Source organism: Danio aesculapii, chromosome 7 (assembly GCF_903798145.1).
Source record: "Danio aesculapii chromosome 7, fDanAes4.1, whole genome shotgun sequence".
Classification (NCBI taxonomy): domain Eukaryota; kingdom Metazoa; phylum Chordata; class Actinopteri; order Cypriniformes; family Danionidae; genus Danio; species Danio aesculapii.
In genome coordinates, this window is record NC_079441.1 from 26,084,249 (window position 1) to 26,107,397 (window position 23,149).

Consider the following 23,149-nt stretch of genomic DNA (forward strand, 5'->3'; position numbering starts at 1 on the left):
GAATAAATTTCTTTTTCTCGCAAAAAACAAGGATCGATCCTTCACATGAATCCTGAGTAACCGTGAAAAAATATATCTATTTAAACGTAAAAAAAGGAGAAACGTCCCTTCATTTGAACAGCATTCCTGTCCCGTTTGCTATGCTTTTAAACACAGAGGGACTTTACAGAAAGATTCGACGATTGGCAACTCAGCATTCAAGAGGAAAAGGGGGAAAGTATCACACCACGAATGAAAAGAAAGAGAACTACCTCATAAAGAACAAAGGCAAATAAAAAAAATAAACTGCAGGAAGGTGACCAACATGAATAAAAAGCATCCAAAACGATGCAGAAGTCAGGTAATTTTTCAGTCAAAAATGTCAGCATTTCCACTTGTCCTAGTGACTCTGTTCAGTAATACAGTGTTTTAAGTCGCCAGCATGAATCGGGGACTGCACATACAGTGCAGCGTACATAGCCCATTTTCTGGACCACAAGAAAAAATAAAAACAAACAATATTTCTATTATATATATATATTTCTATTATATATATATATATATATATATATATATATATATATATATATATATATATATATATATATAATATTATAAGTTCAGACAGGCACATTTTGAGTTATGCTTCCGGATGCTGTGCCAGAAACGGCGTCAGTCGCAGTCTTTCTATGTTTTTGAACTGTTCGCTTTGGTAACGGGTGTGAATTATGTCATCGTCTTCTTTTTCTATTTCCAAGTCTTTTCGTGTCCTATTTGACGCAAGTACCTACAGGAGAGTTAAGAGATCTACATTGAAGGCAGCCTCACAGCCAGGTAACCATGTATGGCACGATTATCCCGTCTGTTTTCATCTGGTCTTCAAAGCTCTGTTGGTTCTCCGCTGATTCTCCATGGGGTGAAAGTGCATAGGAGTGGGGTTCCCACCAAAGGGTCCTCTCACAGTAGTAAGGCCTTTTTTTTTCAACACAATGTGAACTGCATTAGCTTCAGAGTGTCGGCACAGTGACAAATTTCAGCACGGGGAGATCCACGAGGGTCTTCCTCTGGGTGTCAACATGTGTGTTTGTGTAGGTGAAGGAGAGCGAGGGGTGTTCATTTCTAGATTGACCTTCTCCTTCTGCTACTGGCGCTCCTCCTCCTCAGCCTCCTCCTGGATGACCTGGATGTCGTCGGATGAGGAGGTGGATGGAGGAAGGCTGGGACCCTCCGACTGCTGCTGTTGCTGCTGCTTCTGCTGAGTCTCCAGCTCTTTGGCCTTCTCCTCTTCTTCTATGGTCTTCTTCCAAACCTTGTGGTTCTCTGTTAAGTGCTGCATGATGTTGCAGAACAACCGACGTCGCCGCTTTCTTCTCTCTGTAAGGAAAAGTAAAGTACATGTGGATTCTGAAGTACAGCACACTCTTAGAAATAACGAGTCAATGGTTCCATGAACAACTTTAACATCTTTAGAAATTTCTATTTTAGATTTTAAAAAATTCTTAGCGTGAAGAAAAATGCTATTATTTTAACTCTTTTTCCCAGCAGCATTTTTGATCATTTTCAACAAAATAGGAGTATGAGTATATGAACATATTATATAAATGTATGAACATATGAACATATTAAAATAAAGAACTGAGCTTCTGCTTTTAAACAAAACAATCTTCATATGTTCATGTTTTATCACCACTTTAATGCAGACAGTTTTCATCAAAAATACACCTTTGGAGTAATACATGTAAAAAAGTTGTCACTCGGTTGATGAGATATCTCATTTAGGGCATAAAATAAGTTAAAAACTGATCAAGGAAATGTTTTATTAGAGAAGCAAAAGTTGTTCTTAAATGTTTTAAAGTGCAGTGACCAAAATGCATATCCAGCCTAGTAATGTGCATAATTCTCCCTTAATTTAAATATACGTATGTTATGTTAATGTAGACTTTCTCAGCATATACAAAGCTGACATTAGCATAATATGATCCTTCTCAAATCTTTCTAGAATGCTGATTTGATTGTTTTTCATGTTTAAAACTGTTGTAATGCTTAAAATTACGGACAATTTTGCAAAAGGTTTTGATTTTGAATATCAAGAGTCCTTAAAGTATGACTGATGTTTTTTGCTTTTTCCATATTTGTCGAATTGCTGTTGTGCCTTGTTTCTGCTCATGTTGGCTTTTCATGTTGTTCAAAGGTTTAATGGAGGTAGTTTACCTAACACTACTGACTGTTCTTTTGAATTATTAAGCAAAACTTTTTCTATTAAGCAGGTTCAGAGAGTATAAGCAGGGAAACTAAGTATTGAACATGTCATGTTTTTTCCTGGGAATAATATTTCTAAAGGAGCTGTTGAAAAATAATCTGTTTACCAGATTTTGGTAAAAGCTCAAACAGTTTTGAGTTGTGTAAACAAATTGAGTTGTGTAATAACAATGAAATGACACAAGGAGAAAGTACTGAACTACTGAAATGTATTTAATACTTCATATAAAAGGCTTTGTTAATGATGGCAGCTTAAAGACGCCTCTCATATAGAGAATGAAGTCACATGAATTACTCAGGTGTGAGTTTTTTACAGACTTCCACAGAGTGTAAAAATCTTGATGGCTTTTTGCTGAATAATTTTGTTAGTTAAAAAAATTAACCAATTTCACTATTTTTCTCTTCCAAAAAAACTTTTTTCCTCACTAGTTTATTAAACATATGAAGTCACTAAAAGCAAATGTCAAATACTATACTCAAAAAAATGCATGAAAACTGTGCTAGTCTTTGGAAGACAAATGAAGAGGTTCAATCTGAATATTATCAAGCTACAAGAATACTTTTCTGTGCACATACTGTAAAACAAAAATAATGACTTAATGAGGCAAGGATTGGAAATTATTAGGAGAATTTAAATTTTCTGGGTGAACTAACACTTTAATTTTGTGGTTTAACACATTTAGAACTGCTATTTGCAACAATTCTGCTTAAAATAACACAAATGATTGTAGTTAAAAATATTTATGATTTGTTTGTATATCATTGTCTGCTCTCATCAGTCTTAAAATTTTTTGTGGCATCAAGTTCCATGAAAAACCTTTAACATCTATGGAACCATATAAAGGGTTTTAATGTGGAATGTACTCAACATTATTAAATAAATAGTTCACTTAATAAAATAAATAAAAGTTTATTTCAGGGTGTCCGCGGGGTCTTAAAAAATTAAAAAAATTGATAAATCAATTTAGAGAGATTTTAGGCCCTTAAAAATTATTAAAAAGTCTTAAATGCTATTTTACAAGGTATTAAATCTTGTATCCGTATGCTAAAGTAATCTTTGAATATTGGGATTCTGTGTAGTTTCTGAAATCAAACAAATCCTGCTAGATTTGACATCACGCTGCTTTGTTTACTGCAGTAACCAGAGAAACACTGTTATTCCTGCTGTTGTAATACTGGATTAACATTTTTATTCAGTATATAAATACAGTTTTAGTTTAGGATTCATTTCTTGCTATCAGTTGAGTAAATATACTGCATGTTAAAATGTCGCCAATGTTACTGGTTGAAACCTGAAGTGGCGATGAGGTCTCAAAATGTATGCAGAGTCTTAAAAGTGGTCTAAAAAGAGGTATTGAATTTCAATCTCTGATTCCTGTATGTACCCTGTGTGTAAATGTATGAATTGTACTGAACTATATAACGTACTTGGTTCAAGATCCTCGTCCAGCTCTTCATCCTCTGTTTCATTGTCTTCTGTCTCCTCTTCATCGTCAGACCCTTCCTCATCAATCCAGTATCCTGGCAGAAGTCCGGCAGCATCATAAGAGTTACAAAGAGGCCCGACGATGTGCGTGATAAAAGACTCCTGCAGCTTTGCTAACTGTGGAGCCGAGCGGTCCATGAAAGGACTGATGGGTAATCCGAGAGTGCCTTCCTCGTCACCCTATCAATGCACAAATATTAATCTCATGCTGCCATTGGTGAAGCTGTGTGCTTCATCTGAAGGGATCAGATCTCACCTGCTCATAAAACTCATTGACGATGCCCTCTGTCCATTTGAGGTGGAGGCTGCGGTCTTTGGCTGGCCCATTGATATCTGCCAGCTTAATGCACACTTGGCACACTAACAACCTGTCGTTTTCATTAGTCCAGTCAATGCCTGGACTGCTCACATCATTAACCTGTTTAAAAAAGAAGAGAAATCCAGAAAAAAAACATTTTTATTAAGCACGTTCAATGGGTATACAGCAGGGATAATAAGTATTGAACGTGTCATGTTTTTTTCCTGGGAATAATATTTTCCGGGGAATAAAAAGGGCCTGTTGACATGGAACTGGACCAGATTTTGGTAAAAACCCAAACAATACAAACATAAAAATAAAACAAAACAAAAAATATCTGAAAAATGAGTTAATAACAATGAAATGACACAAGGAGAAAGTGCCGAACTACTGAAATGTATTTAATACTTCATATAAAAGAATTTGTTGATGGCAGCTCAAAGACGCCTCTATATGAACAATAAAGTCACATTCATTGCTCATTGCTCTTTTTTTCACAGAATTCAACAGTTTAAAAGTCTTGATGGATCTGTGAGTGACTTTTTTGACTTAAAGATGAGAAAAGCAGACTATTTTTTTTTTCTTAATGACATGCACAGATGAATTGTTCACCACAAAACTGGCAATGTGAGCTAACAAAATCAATATGATTATTTTTGATTTATTGGAGACTTTAACCAATTAAGTCCAAATAAACTTATACATTAAATAATGTTAACAGATAGATGAAACCATATTGTAAAAATCAAAATCTGTATAATAATGTTACTGTACAATAATGTTACTACTAACCTTAGAATTAAACTCTGCAAGGAAGTCAAAGTGCTTCTTCAGGTCTGTGGCAAGTATGGCCTCGATCACTAAGAACCGAAAGCGCTTAAACTCAACGTGGTCCAAGTTGCACAGGAAGTTGAACTCGGGCCGGGACAGAAACAGGCTCCAGGCAGAGGCTGCATGGTGATTCTCCAAAACTGAGCGGTCATTATATAACACCGCCTGAGAGGAGAAAAGAAAAACATCATGGTGTGCTTGAGTTGAGAGGTTCCAAGCTCTAATTACAAAATCATATGCTTCTGATAAAACATGTGCTGGATTCACTTTTTAACAACAGTGCGAAATCTAGATAAATAGCTAAAACTGTGCTAATGAGCTACTCGGAAGTGCGGAAACCAAGGTTCTTCTAGGCTACAGTTTTAGGCATTGTTCATTACTTACCTGAGGAGCGTTAGTGGCTACTAGAAAGGCATTTGTTCGACCAGGATGATCATAGTCATGCATAGCAGCTGCTACATATAGTGCCATGAGTTCTAGAGCTGGGACATTCCAGGCCAGACAGCCATAACTGTCATCCTGAAAAGAGGAACTTTTGGATGTGGCATATGCCACCCTGCCTGGAGAGATTCCACTGTCTGAATCTGATGAAAAAACACAACAAAGAGGAAACGTGAAATAACAGTCATCGTGTCCACATGTAACTCGCAAATACAGTTCAATCAGACTCATTCAATTAAATTTCAATCGGATTGGGTGGTTTATTTCTTTATTAATTTTCCTTCCGCTTCCTTTCCTTTTCCGTGGGTCACCACAGCGGAATGAACAGCCAAATTATCCAGCATATCTTTTACACAGCAATGCTATTCCAGCTGCAACCCAGAACTGGGAAAGATCCATACACACTCATTCACACACATTTAGTATATTCAATTCACCTATGGCGCATGTCTTTGGACTTGTGGGGGAAACCAGAGCACCTGGAGGAAACCCATGCGAACACGGGGAGAACATGCAAACTCCACACAGAAATGCAAACCTACCCAGCCGGGACTCGAACCAGTGACCTTCTTGCTGTGCCTGACAGTGCTAACCACTGAGCCACTGTGTCGACCTTGGGTAGTTTATTCCTTTTCTAATCCAATCCAACAGCAAAATATGACCATGTAAACACTTGAAGTCGGCTACTTTCTAAAGTTGCATTCAGAAGTCTCTAGAGAACATGAGCAGTGCAATATTACCAAGCATTAAAAGGATGGTTCACCCCAAAATTTTAATTCTTTCATTATTTATTTCACTTGTTTCTTTCTTCGATTGAACACAAAAGACCATTGACTTCCAAAATATTTGTTTTGCCTGCTATGGAAGTCAATAGTTACAGGTTTTCAGATTTCTTCTAAATATCTTCATTTGTTTTCAACAGAAAAAAAGAAACTCATAAAAATTCTGGAATTACTTGAGGTTGAGTAAACTTTAGTTTCTGGGTCAACTACCTCATTTAGAACATTTTGTGAATATAATTAAAATACTAAATAGTAGCTAAAATCAATTTCTTTCAAGGGGTTATTGAATGCCAATTTTGCATATGATATGAATATGGTATGAAACAACTTTATAACACACAGTATGGATGGGCGATTTGGCTGAAAATCTAAATCTCGATTGATTAAACATTTTAACTAGATTACGATTAATAAACAATTATTTTCTTTATTTATTTTTTCCCTCAAAGTTTACTGACAAGTTTTCCATCTCAAGGCATCTCTGGCGCAGCTTCCAATCATCGTCAATGTAGTATAAGGCTCAAGAATGAGTCCATCGTCCTACTTGACCTATACTTGACTATTAACGATACTTGACTATCAGATGTGGCTGCAAAGTGGCCGCAGAAGTAAAAATAAGCAACAGAGTGGGGTCACGTGATACATAGGGAAAGTAATTGAAAAAAATCGTCCTGAAAAACTTTGATCGATTATAGGTTCTGAATGTCGAGTTCAGAATTACCCAGCCATAAAATACAATAATGAAACGTAACTTTGAGATCTGTTAAGATTCCATTTACCAGTTTATATTTATAATACAAAACTTATTTTAGGGTAACACTTTACAAATACATAAAAATTTTTAAATAGTTCATAAATAAGTTTGGTGGATTATTCCACTGTGGCGACCCCTGATTAATAAAGGGACTAAGCAGAAAAGCAAATGAAGGAATGAATAAATAAGTTAATAAAATGCAGCTGTTCATTATTATTTCATGTTGGCTCAGATCAATTAAATTAACTGACAGAACTTTTAGTATTATTATAATACTGTAAAAAACAACAGCTTTACCTAGGATCAGTAGGTGATTTAGTTAACTATGTTAGTTAATGTGAACTAATGATTAAACATACTTCTAATATTAACAAGTGGAACCGTATTTTTAAAAAAAGTCACCATTTACAATCTCTGTTAACTACAATAACCCATCATAGGCCTTAAAACTACAGCAATAAATCAAGATAAACCAACACCACCACAGATCTGCAATTAGAATGACAGGTTTTACAGCAAAGCAAACATTCCTCCATCTCTTTGTCAAAGATTTCTGAATATCGTGAAGCTCTGTACTTGAGCCAGCCGGTGAAGTCAGTGGCCTCAGTGTGATTCAACACCTCTGCTTGCCAGCGCTGGCGGCCGGTGAAACAGCAGCACGGTGACTCAGAGTCAACTCCATTTGAGAAATTACAAGGGCCATCAGCAGACTTAAAATAAGCCTCGGACATGCTGAGCCAGCAGCCACCGCAGATCTCAATCGCTTCCCTTATCGGACAGCATTTGCGTCGCTGGCTGGAATAATGAAGACTGGGCAGAGGCGACGGCATCTCATTTATTTCCGATGGATAAGGAGGTACGCAAGATATAATTAGAGACATGACTGCGGATGCAAATGATACACTAACCTGAATCTGTCCATGATATACTTCATATTAATGTTTTTTGTCTACTGTCTTGTCCAAGGGCACAATGGCCTTATATACACTGCAGATACATTTGGCTGTCACTTCACCTTTTAAGGCTTAATACTCTTCTGTGCACACAATTAAGAAATTTACGGTAGTGACGACCCCATTTAACAACCAAAATAACTCAGTGACAACTGCATTCACAGAGAAATTACACACAGTGTAGGAAACTGAACTGATCAAGTAGTTGTTAGTGACATATTTTAACACACATCTAAAATGTTTGGCAGCATGGTGGTTCAGTGGTTAGCATTGTCGCCTCACAGCAAGGTCGCTGGTTCGACTCAGAGTTGGGCCAGTTGGCATTTCTGTGTGGAGTTTGCATGATTGACCTCTGAAATAGGAACTAAGCTGAGGGAAAATGAATAAATGAATGATCAGAAATGCATCTCAGTTCTGTAGCTCGGTGATTAGCACTGTCGCCTCACAGCAAGAAGGTTGCTGGTTCGAGTCCCAGCTGGACCAGTTAGCATTTCTGCGTGTAGTTTGCATCTTTGACCTCTGAAATAGAGACTAAGCCAAAGCAAAATAAATGACTGAATGATCAGAAATGATGCATCTCAGTTCAATATGTAACTAGCTGCGTACAGGAAAAGAGGTACGAGCATTGCCAGATCTTGAAAAAAAAAAAAAAACATTTTTAATGGAAAATTGCACATCTGCCTACTTTAAGACCACATCAAGTCAAATTTAAGACTTTTTAAGACCGTTTTAGGACCATAATGAATGAAATTTCAGACTTACACAAGGCAAAACACTTAAGATTTTTTTAATGGCCAAGTTAAAACCTTAAAAAACATTAATAGAATTGTTATTGTAAGGAAGATAATTAAACCAAATTAATAAGTAAATGGAGTTAATAAATAAATGTTTCTTAAAACTGATATTGTTAGTGATTGGATGAGAGTTGGCCCAATTGAGTATAGCTTTACATGGACATAGGAAAATTAAGACCCATTTCAAATGATTTAAGACCTACAAGACATTATTTCAGTGGATTTAAGACTTAAGGCCTAAAATTTGGTTTTGAATAATAAGCACACAACGTCCATTTAAAGTCTTGGCAGCACTGCAAATTAAAGTCAAAACATCAACATACACAATGCACCTCTCATCCGTGGCTCAGCTCAAATTGCAGAACATAATGAGGGTTTGGAAACTTGTACAAAATGGTGAATACTAAAACACTAGACATTTCAAATTGTCTATGGTTGCAAATGTGTCAATTATGCAGTTTTAACTATGCAAGTTCTGTGTAGCCCACCATACGAACTGAACAATAATGTGCATAATTTACTCCCATTTTTAATGTGGTTGTCATTCCTGAAATTTACAGTGTGTACAGTGATGGTAAACCATAAATGGCCATTTTGAGATTTGAAGTTTGATCATTTTGGTATCAGTTTACACCAGCAACAGTTTCTTCATAAATAATGACACATGAGATCATAAAAGTACCTGTATCACTTCCAGTAACATGCTCGTTATGGATCTGCTGAAAGCCTGGGATCGGCTGGGTGGTAAGATACCAAACTGCATGAAGGACATCTGTGGCATGGACACGGTTGTGATCTGAAGTGAGAGAGCAGATAAAATAACATGTTAAATCTTCGCTGGAATGCTTTCTAACTGTTTCGCATGACACAAATCTGCACTGCGGTCCAGTTTAAAAGCAATTCTAACCCAGTTTTCAAGTTTAACTTCAACAAGATTTGTTTTAATTCTCACAGGGGATATCACGATAGCCATTCTCCAGAGCGCAAAAGTACGTCATGAATTCCCTCACAGGGATTTTGAAGATTTCAAACAGACCCGTGTCCTGGAACAAAGTGTACGCCACCTGAGAGAAAGCAACAAACAGAACTTCATTAGAGAAGATGAGCAGTGAGCCATTGAGTCCCTGCAGATTCGTGTTTATTGGCACAAAGAACTGAGAAAGACCACTAGCATTACATGCAGCTAAATCTGTGAAATGCCAGTCACATCAGATCAGACAATAAAAGTGGGTAATTGCTCAGATTTAACTAAATGGGCATGGTTTTAATTAGCTAAAAGAGAACCATGTTTGCCACTAAAGAGATGTAAAAACTCTTAATTGCGTTGTTTAGTTTCATTGATGTTGATTTACAAATCTCAGCTTAAAGGGACAGTTCACACAGAAATCAACATTTGCTGTTAATTTACCTAAGGTCATTTTAGGTGACTTTTCTCATCAGTGGAACAAAACCATGGTGATTCACACAATGCAGCAATCAAATCAACTGTTATTACCATCATGATACAAAAAAAAAACAATCACTCTGTGCAAGAAACTGAACTAGAGCCCTGCACGGGCCTTAAAGGCCCTGCACAGGCTGTAGACCCTGTCCTTGTCCAACAGCTTATCAAAAATTTTGGCCCGAGTCTGACCCGAAGCCGTTTTTATTCCGCCAAACCACTTATACTGTTCCAGACATTAAAATAGACCAGATTTGTGTTTAATAGAAGGTTGATGTTATTTCATATCTTTTATTTATTTTTTTTATCAGAAAAATTTAGAGAAATGTTTGTTTTTTAATGTAAGTTTTAGTTTAAGTGACATTGATATCCAAATTGATATACTCATTTCACTTACAAGTTGTGCATTGCGCATAAATAGTTGGCTCATCATTTAAAGTTGTCACTATTTGAAAAGTCGACCAGAATTTTGGCCTTCCTTTAGCGTTTTTCACTTTCAAGTTTGCCATTGGCAATTTTTCTCTTAATGTATTCCATTGCATGTGGCTGGAAATCTCTATGGGGTAGGTATCACTGGCGCTTCCAGACTGCACGCATTAGATCTCATTAAACTTTTTTTAACGTTTTTTTCTAAAGCAGGGCCGAAACCATATATTTGTGCTAGCTATGAAATGAAAATTGGCCCAAAGCTCAGCCCTACGGTCAAAGAAACGTCAGGCCCTGACGGGCTTGGGCTTAAATGCATGGTTCTAAACCGAACATTATTTACAACATTATTGCATTTAATCCACAACCTCAGGAAAATGAGGATTTAAAGGAGCATTCTTTACAGTAAACTGATTTTCTTAGACAGTTCATTTCTGGCACAAACAAACAGATTCACCAGTTTGTTTGGGAAAACCGATAAGAAGTTTCAATTATATTAATAAAGCATTAATCAATTTTTTTTTTAAATAAAAAAAAACTATCTCCAGAACCTAGACTGTAGCTCTGCACAAGTTTGGCCAGAGGAGAAATGGTCATGACCAACTGAGCCTGATTTCTCTCAAGGTTTTTTTTCCTTCACTTTCGTCAATTGGTGAAGTTTGTTCCTCACCGCTGGCTTGCTTGGTTTGGAACTTGTGGAGCTGCGCATCGTTTGGACTTTCAGCAGTGAAAATTAAACCACACTGAACTGAACTTCAACTCTGAAAACTGCACTGATACAGTTTCAATTTACTCGAACTTCTATGTTAAGCTGTTTTGACACAATTTACATTGTAAATAAAGATGAATTGAATTGAATAAAGCAGGAAATAAAAAAATTAAAAACACATTTATCTGAATGCTTGGATCATACATAAGCTTATGACCAGCTTATCAGTTACTCAGCTAGAGTCTGAACTTTTTCCTCAGCTCCATCAATGTTGGAATAATTGAATTGCTAAAAAAAGGGGAAACAAAAGAAACCCTGGAATACGATCATGTCAAGATCATTGAAACTCTTGAGACATTTCTTTCAGTCTCATTTTACCAATTAAAAAAAAGATTTGTTCGTGAACTGGATGTGACTGTTGGCCATTTGCCTTAGCCTATGAATAACAGGTAATAAAGTGGTACATAACGTTCAGTTTCTTGCACAGAGCAGTGGTTTTACTTAATAAGACCTCAGTGTATTGTCAAAAGCCAATTTAATATCCTGAAATGCTTTTTTTTTCACTTTCATACTGTCCATTACTATTAACTTGCATTATTTGAACGGCCCAGGATCACCATTTCATCTAAAATATCTTCTTTAATGCACTTTTTCTATAATTTTGGCATGTATTTTAATTTATATCAACAAGATCTTTGCACTAACATAGCTGAGTATCCTGCCAGTCTTCCCTCCCGTCAAATCCATCAGCTCAAAGATCTGGAAGTTCCAGGTGTTGATCTTTTCCATGAGCTCTTCATGCTCCACCAGCATGAGATCCAGCCTGAACTCCTCGTCTCCCTGCCAGAGATTAATCACAGTCAGAAGGTACAAGGTCTCGCAAGAATCTTAGCTGAGCTTTTTTCAGAGAAAGTCACGCTTGGAGTCTTTTCCAGGGATAACATTGAAAACATTCTGCTAAGTCAGCTAAATTTACGCTGTCCTCGTGCGCTCTTACTGTAGACCCCTTTGGACAGAACAATAAACCGAGCGCTTGCAGAGAGAGATCCACTCAAGAGCCACAGCTATAAATCCAGCAACCACATAATAATGCAAAAGCATGGGAATGCAAATAAGCACTCTGCCTCTAAACTCCGCTCGGCTTGTTCAACAGCTGGCCACTTTAACAACTGCCAGATTGGCCAATAAAAAAAGCCGAGGATTCAAGACAAGGGCATTTCAGGTTACGTGCAAGAAAAGCTCATCTCTTGCGAGGCGAAGCAGCACTCAATAAATTAAAATTACTCGTCCGCAAGCAACAATGGATGGTGATTTCAGTTTCTGAGGCAGTGTTTTATACATTAAAATAATGAAACCACATGGGATAAAGCGTGTGTAGGTGTTCTACCTCAGGATCCAGTGAGGATTGCTCTGTACTGGAGGTCTGTTCCTCTTCCTCAGGTTGGCTATTTATTTTTTCCCCTGCTGTGTCTGAAGTCCTCTCCTCCTGAGACTCGGCCTCTAAACTCTCCTCTCGGATCAGGTTTTCCCCACCGTACTCTGCTCCATCAGCTAAGGAAGGGAGTAAAAGCAACATTTTGAGTGACGGAGTGACTCTACTGAAATACTGTTTGTCATAGAGCATATGAACTTTACCTGAGCGTGTTCTCTGCATCTCATTGGCTGTTGTGTGATGGCCTTCGACAACCTCCACACTGGCCACACCTTTCAGCATCTGTCGGCCACAACTACAAAAACAAAACACAATTATTTACTTCTCAAACTAGCCTAGTTGGTCTTGTCCCAAGAAATGAAAAGGGCTTGAGGAGTAACAGTCAATGTGCAGATTACAGGGGGTTTGACCATCGTAATTAAGGATTGATCCCATCTGAATGACATTACAACAAGATGTGTGGGTAGTCTGCTCTGTAAATAGTGGAGAATAGTTTGCACTGATCTATATCTTAAATAATAATAACAACAATGAAAATAATAAGTTAATTTAAATTTGATCGCCCCTATAATGGTTCATACCATTATCAATGCATGATCGCACAGAATATTCAGTCAGTGGTCTGAATCTAGCAGATTTAGCCTACTGATAGACAATGTAGGTGTTTAAAAGACACTTTTTCTTGCAACTAGATGATTGTATCTAAATATAGTCTAAAAGTAAAGCAAAGTTAGACTTATAGCGTTCACATGGATGTTAAAGTGTAAAACAGAAAGCGTGATCATTCATGATCATCCATTTATTGGATTACCAAAAAAAAAAAAACCTGGTCTGAGAATTGCATGTCTGTTGAAACATTTTTCCCCCTGATCTTAATTCAAGGACAGAGGGTTTGTTTTTTTGTTTTGTTCCCAAATGTATCTTATTTCCTCTTTCCAAAAGCTTCCCCTCGTCTGACCTGTCTTCCCCTGAAAAGTGTGATATTTGTGTATGGTTGGGGGGGGGGGGGGGGGGGGGGTCCAATTTCACTGCATGTAAAAGTGTATGTGACAAACAAAGGCTTCTTCATCATCATCATCAGCAGCAGGCAATATAGGTGCTGGCCCTGGGCCTCGCATTTTTTGAAGGGCTCCACGAACTCTATTCTTGCGCGCTCACTTTCACAGTTTCATGTTTTATTCGTTTGTCATACTTATACGCGGTGGAGCAGTAGGTAGTGCTGTCGCCTCACAGCAAGAAGACCGCTGGTTCGAGCCTCGGCTGTGTCAGTTGGCGTTTCTAGTAGAGTTTGCATGTTCTCCCTGCGTTCGTGTGGGTTTTCTCCGGGTGCTCCGGTTTCCCCCACAGTCCAAAGACATGGCTATAGGTGTCCGTAGTGTATAAGTGTGAATGAGTGTGTATGGATGTTTCTCAGAGATGGGAAGGGCATCGCTGCGTAAAACATGTGTTGGATAAGTTGGCGGTTCAATCAGCTGTGGCGACCTCGGATTAATAAAGGGACTAAGCCGAAAAGAAAATGAATGAATGATGAAATAGCCACCGCCACCCAACAGTCTATGTATAATTTATGCACTGGTTACAGTACCTAGTACACAGGGGGGTTGAGGCAGGAGCTCGATACTGCTGCTGAAAATCTGGCGAACTCATTGTGTAGCCCAGTGGTTTGTGCAGGTTGACGCTGGGCTTGGTGAGGAAGTCAGCCGTGTCGGGGAACTCAACCGGTGAGCGAGTGACCAGAGACGAGCCAGGACCAGCAGGGGGACTGTGACTCGGGGAGGTAACGGGACTGAGGCTGGGAGAGGCACCTACACACATGGAAATCAAAATCAATTAAGTTATTCAAATATAATTGTAATAAAATGTAATTCATGCATAAAACAGCTGAATACATCCTTACTACAATTAATTTTTGAATGAAAATAATTTTGATATGCTTGTCACCGTTGACTCAAAATTCAGTAATTGCAGAGAAAAAGCTAAGGGTCTGTACATGTACTGTAAAAGTAATAAAAGACATCAAAAATAAATTTTGGCATGAAATGATTGATTTTGTAAATGATTTTGCAATAAGGCCACTATATTGAAAAAAATGTCATTGTGTTTTTGTTTTTTTCTAAAAACAAAAAAAAAACTGATGACTGTAGCTCTATTTGTAAAGAATATTTTTTTACAATGCTTGTGGTGATATTGCAGGGGACTGTATATGCATGAAATACAACCCATTCAATAAACAAATGATTAAATCTGATTAATATTTGTTCCAGCTACAAATGTTAAAGTTTTTTGCACCTGAATGCTTTAAACTCACTTGAAATGTTTACACAGTAACAGGTCTTAAAACGCTCAAGTAAAAACTCTATTATAGCTCAACTTTGCTATTAATTCACAAACCACATGTGTTTTGAACTTTGGTGTTTGTTTAAGTATTTGACCATATTTTCCATATTTGACCTCACATATCCTGCAATGCTTCTATTACAGAATCACACAGAGTTGAAGTCAGAATTATTAGCCCCCTTGTTCAATTTTTGTTTAACGGAGAGAAGATTTTTTTCAACACATTTCTAAACATAATAGTTTTAATAACTCATTTCCAATCACTGATTTATTTTATCTTTGCCATGATGATAGTAAATAATATTTGACACTTAATAATAATATCAAGACACTTCTAAACAGCTTAAGGTGACATTTAAAGGCTTAACTAGGCTAATTAGGTAACCTAGGCAGGATAGGGTAATTAGGCAAGTTATTGTTTAACGATGATTTGTTCTGTCAACAATCCAAAAAATATATAACTTTAAAGAGCTAATAATTTAGTCTTTAAAATGGCTTTTAAAAAATTAAAAACTGCTTTTATTCTAGCTGTATATTATCAAACATACTGTGAAAATTTCCTTGCTCTGTTAAACGTAATTTGGTAAATATTTAAGAGAAAAAAAATTCAAATGGGGGCTAATAATTCTGACTTCAACTGTATTGTGGGTCTTTTACTATCCCCACACAGAGGATTCGTGAATGACAATAAAGAGATGCAACAGATAGGTCATAAAACAGGTCACCGCCAAAGTACTTCCAAGTTCATTGATACAATACGCATTCATTCATTATATATATATATATAAGGTTATTTATGTTTTTTCCATAAAAATTGAAAAAATATACAAACATTTTTCTCTTCTCTTTTTTACCATCTAGTTTATCTAGTTTTTTTAATCATCCAACATCACTGTTTGTCATTTACCAATTTAAAGTGGAGAGTAGCAGTAATGCCACCTCCACAGATCTGACATGCATATGGGTCTGACTAATCTTTCAACCTTTACAAAATGTGTTTTGAAAGGAAGGTTACAGTATTTGACTCTTGGTGTGTGCTGACCTGGTCTTCTGGATAAAGTGTGGCCATAGGAGAGGGTGACGGAGGACGATCTCTGTTTAGGAATAGTCAGCAAGTTGCTGTTGGGCCCATTAGAAACAAAACTGTTGGGTAAAAACACAATACACAAATAAATATCACATATAACAAAGAAGTCTAATACTAATTCTCAACACATTTTAAACTTCAGGTTTAAACATTCACTATTAATCAAATTTTGTTAGAAGTATTTAAATTATATATATGCAGTTATATATGGTATTCAAGTATATATATATATATATTTGTGTGTGCAAGGAACATGGCATCTACATGAGCCAAGTAAGTAAGGTAAACAAGTAAATAATCTGTTGATTTATTTGTAGAAATTTGGCAGATTTATGCAGAATGAGTTTGAGCGTATATGAACTGAAAACCTAACACATGAAATAAAAGAATAATACCATCTTAACTTTTATTTAAAGTTTACAATGCAGATCCAATTAGAAGCAATTGTTTGGTAAACAAAGCGACAGTAAGTTTCTCATATAATTTTTCTACTAGACAGAAAATAATAATTTACATACTCTATTGCTCACAAATCCTCTAAATATCATAATATTATTCAATAATATTACTAAATGAAAATAAAAAAGAATAAATATATATTTTACACACATTTACATAAATAAATAGACTGAATGAAAGCCTAAGAAATCTCAGAAAAGAGTTTTTCATATGGGCTTATAAATCAAATTTACATTACATGAAGTTAGAGATTTTCAAAAGAAGCTGCAAACAGATCACTTATAAACACTGCCACCTTGAGGACAAACTGCAAAATTTCAGATTATATACATGGTCCTATTACCCTGCCTTAACTATCACAGTCATGCCACACTTGATGTCAACTGCCAGTGCACAGATACAAATGCACTGCTGTTTCTAAGGGTGTAGTAGGTGTGGCAGGTCTGACCTGCCGAGCTCAGAGTGTGATCTCTTTCCATTGGTCCGTTCCCAGCGTGATGAGGCCGGGTCCAGAGGAGGCAGAGATGAAGAGGCTGAACTGCGCCTCAGCTGAGGGGTAGGGAGACTGTTCCTGCTGCTCAAACCCTGCAAGTGTACATTTAGGAAATACTCCATAAGCTGGCACCATTTAACAGAAACTCAATATTTAGCATTACTCCAGTATTCAGTGTCACATGATATTACTGAAATCATTCTAATATGCACATTTGGAGCTCAAGAAATTATTCTTATTAGCATCGGTGTTTAAGAAAATGCTTAATTTATTTTGGAAACTGAAACATTTTTTAGAAAATTCGCTGAGAAAAAAAATGATAATTTCAAACAAATATTTGAAATAGGAAACATGAGTAGCATAATAAATAAACCAATGTCATAAAAAGTCCCTTTTAACCAAGTAACAGTTTTTTTTTTCCTTTCTGAATAAAAAGTACTAATTTATTTTCAAGTAATCTTGCTACATTGGTTTTAAAATGATGGAGGAACTTATAATTACTTACTTACTTATTATTATTATTATTATTATTATTATTATTTATTGGCAGTGTTGGGGGTAACGAGAGTTAATTTTAAAATATAAGTAATAATATTTCAGTTACTTTTCTTAAAAATGTAACGTGAGTCACTTATTAGTTTAATTAATTAGCTTTTAAAAAATAAATTGCTGAATTAAAATTACTCGCAATGAATCACGCAGTCAATGAGAGAATGTGTTCATTAGTTTGAACGTATCGAAGAAAAGGAAAAGGGGATTGTCTAAATGGAAATGATTTTACTTAAGACAAATAGTACAAAAGTAGCAAACACATTGCTTTAAACTTTCAATAATCATATATAGTTCTGGGGTCAGTTTTTTTTAAAGGTAAATTATGGTGTAGGCTATGCAGTGCATTGTTAATTGCAGAGCTCCTCTATGAAAAAAAAACAAGTTCTGAAAGAGATCCAGCCTCAGCCAGGTAATAAAAGTAACGCAAAAGTAACGCAGTCAGTTTTTTGGGAGCACCTCGATATTGTAATGCATTACTTTCTAAAGCAACATTTCCCAACACTGTTTATTGGTACCAGTCAATATTGTACACTGTGGCCCATATTTGATATTTAATAGTGCAAATTCTAATGTAATCTTCTATTTTTAAATTCTACTTATCTTTCTATTTAAAGTACATTAACACTTTACCAGAATCTAGTGCAAACATGATAAAGACTATCTATTTTAGTACATTATATGATGTGATGCTTTGGTTCACTTTAAACAATTAAAACATATTATTTGACTTTTTAGTATTAAAATTGAACTTTATTTTGACAAAATAGTACAGAATATTATTATTGATATAAACTTTTTTTCTGTCAATAATTTGCTAATAAACACCAGCTTAACTGAATTGGCCATAATTAGAAAAAGTGAACAGAATCTTTTTTTTTTTTTTAATTATTAAAATATTTTAAACATTTTAGGATAAAACTTTTTTAAAAATTAAGATACCACCGGACAAATCTTTGTTTGATGAGGATTTATAGCTATGTGGTTCAATAAAACTTTATTCTGTAAACTACAGATTACTTTTTCCTTAAAAATTTTGCCTTTCACAGCATTTAATTGCATAAAATAATAAGAATGTCCCAGACATGTTTATATTCAGTTTTAGACTATGCAAAACACAAATGCTTTAACTTCAGAAGAGTTAACAAATCAATGTTTGTTGTTTTCAATCATAATTGAAAACATAAATTTTTCAGTCATTCAACTGTCAAATATATATATATTATATTATATTACATATTATTATGTATTATATATAATATATAAAATACTTTAGTGATTTGTGCATAGCTTGAACTCCATCTTATATATAACTCAGGCCCGTAGCCACCCTGGTGAATGGGTTGGTTCTTTTTAATTATGAGATTTAAATACTTTTTTAAGCACTATTTTTTGTTGGATTAGCTTGTCAGATAGTCATCAACTACATTTTTTGATGAACCAAAAACATTCAAAAAACAAATATTTAGAAAAAAAGAAAGAATAGTTCTTATTTTTCAAATACAAATTTATTACATCATATGCCATAAGAAAAAGGATGCTGTTAAAGTTTTTAAAAAACTAGCCTATTGTCATTTATTAGGGAAAAACAAACTGACCAGCACATTCAAATTTCCTCAGTCACTCTGAAGCAAGAGAATTCGGCTTGGTCTTAAAGTCTTCTTTGATGGTTATTTTCACAATTTATTATGGCATAGCAGTCAAAATAGGAAAATGGCTCGTGTACGGGACAAATTCTGGACCTTTGTCAGTGATGGGTAGGTCTTTCGAACCACCCGAACCCCCCTGGCTATGGGCCTGTAACTTGTAATGTGATCAGCAGTTTGAGAGTCTGGTTCCTGACACCTATGCTGCTCACCTACCTTGACTGGCTTTCTCTCTCCTCTCTCTGAGGGGTCGTCCATCTCAGCGCAGGGGTAGAAACCAGGGAACGGGGTGAAGGGGTTGACCCGTGGCCGACAGGAGCCAGAGAAGGCCCCCATAAGGCTGCTGACACTGCGCAGTGAGGAGAGGGCGTGTGGCGAGAGAGACGGGTCCATCAGCAGCTCCGACACCAGGTTCCTGGCCTCGTTGATCACAGACAGATCCACGCCGTTCCCACTCACAGCACCCTACAGTGGAATTCACAACATCCATAGAATAAAAAAAATCTGCTTATAAGCAACTGTTTCTGGGACATACACTGCCTCCTTGTGGACATTTAGAGGTACAGCAGGATATAAAAAATTCATCCATTTGGAAGATGCTTTTCCCCAAAGCAAGATACACACTTAATTAATTCATGCTACAGCTGCACAATTCAATTCAGAAATAATACATTGTGATTCTTTTATAACTCTGAATAGACAACTAAATTATTTAATAAAAAAGTATTGCTGTTTAATTGAGCTTATTTTCACTGACCAGTTTGAAATATTTGATTTTTTTTTTAATCAGTCTGGACAAACTATTAAAATACTTGAAATTTTTGTATAACTTCACTATTTTAATCACTACAGCAGACACCAGTGCCCGTTTCTTGACTGGGACAAAAAAAGAGAGAACATATTTATCCCATCCAGGATTTTAAAGTTTTAACTTTTGTATTTAATGCTCTACATGGACTTGCCCTAGCTTATATGTCCAAACTTTTAAGTTTGTATTCTCCCAAAGATCCCTTAGGTCATCTGCTTAGCTCCTGCTAATTGTTCCTAAATCCCACCTAAACAAAAGGAGACAGAGCCTTCTCAGTCTATGCTGACTTTGAAATCCATTACCTTTAGAAATTAAGAGCTTCATCTACATCAAGTGTTTTTAAAAAAAATAAAAATAAATCTGTCAGAAACTACCTCTTCTCTCTGGCCTATTGATGGAAATTAGTTTTTTAGGACTCATTGACTATACAGATTTTTTACATTTATTTTTGTTTTTTCAAACTTATTGTAGAATATATTGTCTTGTCTCTTAAATTGTTTATTATTGTTGCCATGTTTGTGAAGCACTTTGGTCAACATTCATGTTGTTTTAAGGTGCTACGGTAATAAATAAAGTTGACCCTGACCAGTGTTTCTATCTGAGCTATAAACTTCAATCCCAGTATTTATGAGATCATTTGATTTTTTAAGTTTTTTCGTAAAAGAAAATAACGATGTGTGTGCTTGAAAAGGTTGTGATTATTGTATAGTTCTGGATAGACAACTAAACAATTATTTAATGTAAAATGAATCACTGTTTAATTGAAGTTATTTTGCAGTGACCTTTTTGAAATTATGTATTTTTTAAAAATTAGTCTGAAATAATAAGACTCAAATACTTCAATTGTTTCTGTGTGATTTCACTATTTTATTCGCAGAAATCAGTGTTTCTATCTGAACTATAAACTTTAATGCCAGATTAACAGCATTTACTAGATAATTTCTTTTTTTGTAAAAGAAAATTAGGATAATGTGCACGCTTGAAAATTTTGTGATTATTGAATAGCTCCGATCAGAAAACTAAACAATTATTTAATGTTTAAAACATTAATTGCTGTTTAATTGAGGTTATTTTGCATTGACCTATTTGAAATTTGAACCTCTGTTACATACAGCTACTTTTAGAGAAAAGAAAAAGAAAACAAAAGAGAAACTTGTGTAACAAATCATGTGCCAGCATCAAAGGCCACAACAGGCAGGAGTTTCAAATCCTGGTCGCAGGATGGTAGTGAAGTGTTTATTTCTCTTTTTTCTCTCTTTATTTAAGTGTGACTTTGTATTATGCTCCTAAATTTTTGCAGGGTGCTCCATAGTTTCTAAATTGGTATCACCGGCTCCACCAAGTAAAAGAAAATATTTGGAGCCCTATTTTACAGCATGGTGCTTTACTGCTTGAGCTAGAGAAACTCCATCCCTCTGCTCCATACTTGCACCAATAATAGTGACTGTACCAAAGCATGACTCACTGGCGGAGCCGTCCATTTGATAAATCCAGCCAAGCAGCAGAGACAGTTTTTGATGATATCCACTCAGCGGAAAAAAAGGAGCCGTTCATAATGATATTACAGGAAGAACTCTGGGTATCTATAAACTCAGCTAGTTTTAATCCATCTTCAGCCTCGTGCGTACATGCTGAGCTCATTTTATTGATTGTATTTAATTCAGAACTACATCATTTTTTTTTTGAAGAAGGGGCGGGCGGTTACTTCTGATGAAAGTAATAAAGTAGAGTGGCGGCACTGCGTGCGTGTGCTCGTGTGTATGTGTGTGTGTGTGTGTGTGTGTGGTAAAAGTGCACAGCGAGCACTTCCTCCAGGCTTTGACGTCATTTGGCAAGCTTTATGTGAGCCAGGATGAGGGTTATCCACTGGCAGGGCAGCCGCAGTAATGAGCGGCGGGCAGATGGAGGGGCTACAGGCCTCAGCATGAGACTGTACACGCGACAAACAGTCCTCAGATGGAGGATATGACGCTCATTCAGACAGAAAGATTACTCAGATTTAAATCATTCCTAGATGTACATAAAAAGTAAACTACCTTTTTAACTATTTTTTGCACCATTTGTGAAGCTGCTTTGGAACAATAGTTATTGTGAAAGGCGCTATACAAGTAAACTTGAATTGAATTTATAAAAAATAACAACAACAACAACAATAATAATAATGATGATGATAATAATAATAATCTAAGGATATAATGGTAAAACTTTTATAATGACATACACTTATTAATTACTTATTATCATTATTACTTAATCACTTACTATTATTATTATTATTATTAATTATTATTATTATTATTTATTAGATATTATAAATACAACTAATAAATATATCTATATTTCTATATAGATACATTTATTTATAATAAACATTTATAAGCAATAAACAAATAATATGGAAATGAAATATTTTTTTAAATAACTATATCTATATTTCTATTAGGGTTGGGTGATGTTGACCAATTTGGCATCGTACGATGTCTAATGTAAAACATCTCGATGGACGATGGCTTCATCATCGTAGGCGGCGGTGAATTCATTATTTATGATCAATTAATTAATTCATAATGAATTCATTATTTGTATGTTTCAACTACCTGACCCGAATGGTCTTTATTTTACCCATAACCAAATCAGAAATAAGTTACACACAAATGATCACCTGTCAATTACTTTTTCCACGGGAATCTGGCATGAACAGGTAGAGTGATCTGTGTCATTATAATGGCATCAACAAACTTGGTTAGTAAAAAAGGTGCCCAACCAACAGAAACTAACCAACAGTATCTAAGGTTTTCGCTAAAATTACTAAATACAAGCGTGAAAGCGAATGACTGAAGCAGTGTACTGACGCTGTGACACATTACCTGATAGATTCAAAAGGCAGAAGAGTCGTTAAATAGAAACAAGATTAATTAAATATCACGTTTAACAACTACAATGAGACGCGATCCAGCGGTACATCCCTGATAAACTGTCCAACATGCACTGGGGTTTTGTGCTCAAAGCACCCGCTGACTGCTGGAGCTCAGACGGGCCTGACAGTGTGTGTGTGTGTGTTTATGTGTAGTGTGGAAGGAGGGCTTTTCAGAATTGCTAGGTGAAACGCCAGTGTGGACGTGGAACGTTTTTATTCTAAAATGCCATTTCAAAACTAAGACGTATAAGTGTAAATGGGGGCCGTG

At 35.9% G+C, this 23,149-nt stretch overlaps 1 protein-coding gene across 1 annotated transcript in view; it reads right to left on the reverse strand.

Moving 5' to 3' along the window:
* Positions 1-602: 602 nt before the first annotated feature.
* Positions 603-23,149, reverse strand: part of pde3b (phosphodiesterase 3B) — a 90,574-nt gene continuing 68,027 nt past the window's right edge. Inside the window, exons 3-16 of the mRNA XM_056461463.1 lie at positions 19,373-19,621; positions 16,917-17,053; positions 15,965-16,065; positions 14,171-14,390; positions 12,789-12,880; positions 12,541-12,704; positions 11,859-11,993; positions 9,530-9,641; positions 9,260-9,373; positions 5,238-5,437; positions 4,815-5,018; positions 3,981-4,142; positions 3,667-3,904; positions 603-1,353 (exon numbers count right to left, since the gene is read on the reverse strand). Coding sequence (XP_056317438.1) covers positions 1,121-1,353; positions 3,667-3,904; positions 3,981-4,142; positions 4,815-5,018; positions 5,238-5,437; positions 9,260-9,373; positions 9,530-9,641; positions 11,859-11,993; positions 12,541-12,704; positions 12,789-12,880; positions 14,171-14,390; positions 15,965-16,065; positions 16,917-17,053; positions 19,373-19,621 — 2,361 coding nt within the window. The 3' untranslated portion in view covers positions 603-1,120. The remainder of the gene's footprint in view (positions 1,354-3,666; positions 3,905-3,980; positions 4,143-4,814; positions 5,019-5,237; positions 5,438-9,259; positions 9,374-9,529; positions 9,642-11,858; positions 11,994-12,540; positions 12,705-12,788; positions 12,881-14,170; positions 14,391-15,964; positions 16,066-16,916; positions 17,054-19,372; positions 19,622-23,149) is intronic.